Here is a 7249-nt window from a genome sequence, read left to right on the forward strand (position 1 = left end):
TTACGGCACAAAACAAATCGACATTGACCCAAGCAGTTCCTAAGCATATGATAAATAATCATTTTTCTCCCATGCTTGATCTTTTCGCAAGGTTCCATAGATGGGGGGTTACATACAAATTTAAATAGAAATACAAATAAAAGTAAAAAACTAAAAAACAAAGAATAAGAATAAGAATAAATATAAAAAAATAATTTGGAAAAAAAGGGGAAAAAAGAAAACAAATAATAAAAAAAGAAAAAAAGGGAATAAAAGGGAAAAAAAGAAAAAAGAAAAAAGAAAAAAGAAAAAAGAAAAAAGAAAAAAGAAAAAAGAAAAAAGAAAAAAAAGGAAAAAAGAAAAAACCAAAAAAGAAAAAAATAAAAAAAAAGAAAATAGAAAAAAAAGAAAAAAAGAAAAAAAATACAAATAAAAATAAAATAAAGGAATAAAAGATGAAAATAGTTTCTCTAGTAACACTCTCTTCCTATTTTCCGCTAACCCTAGGAAACACACAGACACAGGACACAGACACTGTCGAGCGAAGAAGCGACAGGCGATCGGAGGAAGCGCCATCGCTGCGTTTGTTCTCCTGAAGAAGGTACATCGGCACTCACGTCGACATGTCGATCGTGGTGGAGACCTCTGAAGAGAATGCAACTCTCGCCGTCGCCCGCTTCACTGCAGAAATGGCCTGGGCCGAAGCAGACCCTGAGGTACCAGTATTTTCTTTGCTTTCGTCTTTCATTCAATCCAGGCCGGTGTTCGCTGTTTCTGTTTGCGGATCTGAAATATCATTGCTTTTTCTCACCTTTTCCTTTTTTCTGTTTCTAATTTTTAGCTGGCGGAGACTCGAGTGGCTCGTATCTGCGATGAGGCTGAAGGCCTTATGCAGGAAGGGAGATGGTCGGATTTAGTTTCGCTTCTCCTTACTTCTTTCGACCTTGTCTTCGCAAATGCTCCAGAGAAAGGTGCATTGTTGTATATGTGTGTATCTATCTATCTATATACAGAGAGAGAGACCGTTGCGATGCCATTTTCATTTAATATCATGTTTTCATATTGATGAAAGCCACTGCTGCCAACATACCCAGGGCAAGATACATGTAATAACGTAAACATGGTGGAGGAAATAATCAAATCACTAAATTTATGCCCCAAAATAGACGATTAAGATGCGATAGTCATTAACAACAATACTCTATTAGAAAGTAGATGGAAATATTAAAATGTCTAAAATCTCATGAGAGCATGCTTCTTGACCTCACCCATAGAGGTTCCATTCGTTATGTCCTAGCAAGAGAATAAGGATATTTCTCAATGTTGAAGTGAGAATGATGATGCTGGAGAGGAAATCTGTAAAGGAAGAAAAAAGATGATTTGAGTAAGAAATATAGCACATTTTAGTTTTTTTTCTATGTTAATGACTGAGATAGGCAAACTTATAAAATTTCATAAAGTCAAACTAAATTTTTTTGTAAAGAGGTTTGTACTTAGTATTTCCTGTCATCGATACAATTGTACAATTAGATCAGTATGATGGATTGGGCTTTGCAATTGTATGAATAAACAATCCTGCAACTTGCAACCTCAACCTATCCACATAATAACATTCAAAGAAAAGGGGGAGAGATGGTGAACAAGAAATCGATCATATTTATAATCGAATGGAATTGAAAAATTAGGATACATTGGTGTTAACATTGGGGATATTACGATTCACAAACAGAAAAAGTTTAGGAGACTTTGTGTCAAATTAGGAGTATGCTTGAAAGAAACTAACTCAAATTTAAGAACAAAAAATGGGTCCCTTACACTAGTAGCATTTGATTAACATCTGTAATTTTGGGTAACTATGATATGCGGTTTTGGAACCCTGATGAAGTAACGTTTAATATGTCTAGGGGTTGTGTGTGGTACTTTGGGGGCCAATACTGTACTTACTTAAATGTCTACAATTATACTTTTGGGAGTAAAAACATTCAGAGAGAAACAATGTGTTGTGAACTAATACTGCCAAAACATCAAATAGTTATGCGGTTTGGTTGAATTGGATAAAAATTCCAAGTTACATATAGCTACTCTCCTCAAAAACGAACTGTTTTGAATGAGCACAGGTCTTGGTTCTATACAGCACAGAAATTCAATGTATTTTAAGTGACCTAAACTAATTGATCATATTATATGATCATCATTATTCAAAAGACTTGAGAGCAAATACAAGGCTTTGTGCAATTGGATAGAAGTCCAAGTTCTTTATAATTACTCTTCTTCAAAATGAAGTGTATGAACTAGTTTAGATGTTAGTACTGTATGACACTAATTCTACATAACTTATGAAATCTATGCCAATTATTTGCATTCAATTGGGCTTCATCATTCAAATTTCAAATTCATTTTTGAGTGGAGAATCCTTGACACTGTTTCTACACATACATGAAATGAAGGATTGGAAACATTGCACACCTATCTATCTATCTATCAATCTATCTATCTATAGCTAGACTCCTAAATTATAGGAATGGAGGAGGCTTTGAGTTTCATAAAAAACATTATTTGTTGTGTTTTTCATGATTTACGTAACACAATTTTATTAAGATGCTAACATGCATTTTTTTTGCAGATCTAGAGTGTATTTTTGCAGTCATTTGTAACCTCGTTTCAAAAGCTCAAAGTCCTGATGAAGCCTTAGCAATGGCTGATCAGATTACAACAAAACTTACAGCTCATCCAAATGATAAGCCATCCATTCGACTGAGAATGTTAGTTCTATATCATATCAGTTATTAGTACAGTAAAATATTTTAGAATGCTGATATGAAATCCTGTTGCAGATTGTTCAACTTGTACAATATTCTCAGCAATCCTTATGGAAAGTTTTTGGTATACAAGAGAGCATTAAAGCTGGCAATCAATGGTAAAGTTACTGATCTAATTCAGCCATCTTTTAAGAGAATTGATACCTTTCTGAAGGAATGGAATATTGGACCGGCTGAGAAACGAGAACTCTACTATGGCATGACAAACATTTTGAAGGATACCAAAGGGTAACCCAAAGGCTCATCTTATGATTTCAGGTGCACTTTGAACAGTTGTGATTTATGAAATCAAGCTTTTTTTATTGCAGCTCTGCAAAAGAGTCGTTCAATTTCCTTGTTAAGTATCTGGAAACATTTGCTGATGAAGATATAGTGACATTAAATGAGGCAAAAGAAGAAGCTGTAAGGGCTGTTATTGAGTTTGTCAAAGCAGCAGACATGTTTCAGGTAATCAAATTGATTGTTTCTGAGGCTAAGTTGAAGGTTGTTCTCATAGTGGATTCTCTTTCACAGTTTGAAGTTTTTTTGATGAACTATACCTTTTGATAATATTTTCGTCTATTCATTTTCTGGAATAATCACTTCCACATTCACATATTTTTTTAGTTACTAATCATCAGACATCTAAAAGAACCTTAGTTGAACTCCCTTTCTGTCATGATTCACATTCAATTATGTTTTGTAGTGTGATCTTCTGGACTTGCCGGCTGTACGCCAGCTCGAGAAGGATCCAAAATTTGCATCTGTATACATGCTGCTTGATATTTTCTTGACAAGGCGTTTGGAAGCATATCTGGAATTTCAGGCAGCAAATTCATCTCTCTTTACAACTTATGGTACACTTAACTATTCAATGGTATCATTTCTAATTCTGTTTATGAAGCATTAATTTGTTTTAATTTTCATAAATATGTTGCTTCTCTGTATACAGGGCTTTCACATGAAGATTGCATAACTAAAATGAGGCTGATGTCCCTTGGTGATCTGGCCTCCAAAATGCCTGAAATACCTTATGCACTTGTTCAGGAGACACTGAAGGTAGTCTTTCTTTCTACCATCTTTCAGCAAGTTCACATTTATAATTTCAAGAAGCTATCTCTAGACATCTCCCACCGTTTCTTCGAGGTTTTAAAGTAATATTTCTATGATTACATGTAAGGAATCCCTTAGGTAAGGTCTGATTCATATTGTTATTTTGAAAGATATCTGCGGATGAAGTTGAGTTCTGGATTGTTCGTGGCATAAGCTCGAAATTGATAGATGGCAAAATGGACCAAATGCATGAAGTGGTAGCGATAAGGTATTTTATAGTTCACTTCAGCACATATGAGAAAATATTATTTGTGAACTAACTTGATGATACTGAGCTCTTGTAGTCGATGTACTGAGAGGGTGTTTGGACTAGCACAATGGAAAGAACTGTATTCAAAGCTAGGAGTGTGGAAAGTAAGATCTCTCTCTCTCTCTCTCTCTCCCTGTCTTGATATATTTATACACATATATACATACTTATATATTTACATATATACATATACATGTAAATCTGGATTTAAATATATATTGCTGCAGTTCATTCATGTGCTTTATCATCTTTCGATTAAACTTACTAGTCTATATGCCTTTCCTTTGATGTTTTGCCATGCTCCCATGTAAATTAACAATCTTAATATTGATCTTTTTGGTCAGGAAAATGTTGGAAATGTTGTTAGAATTGTGCAGAATGCACGAGCAACGGGCGGAGACGTTCCTCAAGCACTACAGGCTCTTGCTATACATTAGTAGAGAACGTAGAACAAATGCAACATTAGCATTTGGTGCCAGCTTCAAGTTTAGTTTGCTAGATGCAAGTTTCTTGCATACTAATCGTAAAATTTGCCTTTCAATGAGCAATCGGGTGGGCCTCATGTGGGGATCTATTCTTCGAGCTGAGTGATTTTTGTAGGTAATGCTTATGTTGTAAGAGTATTGTTATGGTGCTAGGCTTTTGGGTTCATTTTTGTGATTTTTTCTCTCTGTCACTTATTGACCTCTCACACTCTTTATCTATCTATATTTATTTATATATACCACATACCACATGCATGAAAAATTATGTCACTAAAATTGTTGGAGGTTGTCTTTATTCTTCTAGGATGATGAGTGATATTAGTTATTTAAATTGTTTAATGTTGATCAAATTTTGAGCCACCCTTTGGCAACACGGGCAATGTGGTGCCCAACATTCAATTGGAATAGAACTTGTAGGTATTTTTTTTTTCGCCAAAACTCAATACCTTTGTGTTTGGCAACTGAAACAATGTGTTGCCCAACATTCAATTGCCATTGAACTTGTGTTTTATTTTTGCCAATGCATTATTGGAGTTTCAAATTTGAGAACCAGAAAATTTCATAATGTAATCTAGATCCTAAATGTTATGAAGAGCCTCATTGTTTGGTGTACAAGACTGGCTACATGTCCAACTTTTTCTCTTGCCCAAGTTCTGTTTTATAATTTTCTTGTACATGAGTTGAAAAAAGGATTATGAAAAGCTGTGATCAGAAGACCCATTTTGTGTGCTTACAGCATTGATACATTATTTTAATGTATGAAGTGATTCTGTAACCACTCCTGTTGTATGAAATGGTTGAATTATTCAATACGTTTATTAACAGAATGGGGGTGTCTACTGTCAGCTTAAACAGAAATCAATCTTCGAAGATTTCATTTGATGGTTATCATTTGATAACAAAATCAATGCATTTAATGACAAAATCAAGTGGTTTATTATTGCTTTGAAGTGAAATCCATCTTCCGTGATATCATTTGATGGAAATATAAACCTCAATCTGATTTTAAGTTTGTTTACACAAGAATCAATTAATTTTACTGATCAATTTACTAGCAGCAAATTCAATCTTAGCCATTGATTGACTCCTTGCTTCCAATATCCAAATGGTTTATTATTTTGCTTTGAAGTGAAATCCATCTTCCATGCGTCATTTGATGGGAATATAAATCTTAATCTGATTGTAAGTTTTTTGTTTACACAAGAATCAATTAATTTTACTGATCAATTTACTAGCAGCAAATTCAATCTTAGCCATTGATTGACTCCTTGCTTCCAATATCCAAATGGTTTATTATTTTGCTTTGAAGTGAAATCCATCTTCCATGCGTCATTTGATGGGAATATAAATCTTAATCTGATTGTAAGTTTTTTGTTTACACAAGAATCAATTAATTTTACTGATCAATTTACTAACAGCAAATTCAATCTTAGCCATTGATTGGCTCTTTACTTCCAATATCCAAATATATAATTTGGAGCAGCTCATAAAGCAAGAATTACAGCGGAATGGTTCCACAAGCTAATGGCTGGGACAGAAGAACAATTAAACTCTATACATATGTGAACATAATTCAAGCTAAACATGATTTCTTAAAGAAGGGCTTTGGAGTTATCAATATTATATGTGATGCGTTCACAGATAGAATTTGAACAATGTACTTGACTTGACATATCGACTGATGAAATGCTGACGAGAAGCATTTGATCTTTGTTTTTTGGACAACCAAAGTGAGCGACCATAACAAATAGCCAATTGCAATACCATTGCAGCCATATAACCTAACATGTTCGGACACTTGCAAATGAAAAGGTGGATTCATCCAACCACGTTTTGCCATCCTCATACTCTTGAAAGGACAGTTACACTTGTACTCGTGATCTTGGAAGTATGAACTGCTTGTGGTACACATTACCACACTTTGCTCTAGTTAGACGCTGTCAAGGATGGGTAGCACATCTTCAAGTTGGATATATCCATTCTTATCTCTGCACATATATACACTCTCAACTTGCACATAGGAGGAGCCTTTACCAAATAATACATGTGACTCATGTCATAATACCCCTTACTCTTGTAATTTATTTTCCAGATTCGGTGACGAGTGAATATATGAATATAGACGAAACAAGATGATATAAATATTACACATTCACATCATTGTTACATCAAGATGGATAAGTTATTATGCAAGACTTCTACAAATAAATAGATAAATTCAGCAATGGAATTCATTAGTAACAAAGACATTGGGACAGAAGTTGAGATCACCATGAAATATACCAGTTGGAATCGGGAATGAATGATGGCAGTGTCCCAGTATGAAGCACAGCTTTCTCTCATCAATTGATATATATATTATGCAAAGAATTCAGATAACTTGATTTTTAACTATGCCACAAAAACTGAATGTTTTTCATCGCGGGGAATGAATAAGTCAGTTAGGACGCAGTCCAACAACACATAATGGAATTCCAAGAAATCAAATCACTCCCGAAGACACTCTCCCAAACACATCCATTAGAACAATGGTGTCAGGGAAAGATAAAAAACTGATCCATAAAGACAATGGGAGTTAAACGCTATTCCATCCTAATCTCATGAATAACACCTTAAGGAATTTA

The 7249-nt window shown here is 34.3% G+C and overlaps 1 protein-coding gene across 1 annotated transcript; it reads left to right on the plus strand.

Moving 5' to 3' along the window:
* The first annotated feature begins 522 nt into the window (after positions 1-522).
* Positions 523-4811, plus strand: LOC147864958 (uncharacterized). Its single transcript, XM_087317633.1, has 10 exons — positions 523-695; positions 821-950; positions 2603-2741; positions 2814-3026; positions 3107-3245; positions 3484-3634; positions 3730-3836; positions 4001-4098; positions 4175-4244; positions 4485-4811. The coding sequence occupies exons 1-10, from the start codon at positions 603-605 to the stop codon at positions 4575-4577; spliced, it is 1233 nt and encodes a 410-aa protein (XP_087173759.1). The 5' UTR covers positions 523-602; the 3' UTR covers positions 4578-4811.
* The last annotated feature ends 2438 nt before the right edge of the window (positions 4812-7249 follow it).

This window comes from Azolla caroliniana, unplaced genomic scaffold (assembly GCF_043228905.1).
Source record: "Azolla caroliniana isolate FFs.n. ecotype wild unplaced genomic scaffold, voAzoCaro1.0.p SCAF_4, whole genome shotgun sequence".
Taxonomy (NCBI): Eukaryota; Viridiplantae; Streptophyta; class Polypodiopsida; order Salviniales; family Salviniaceae; genus Azolla; species Azolla caroliniana.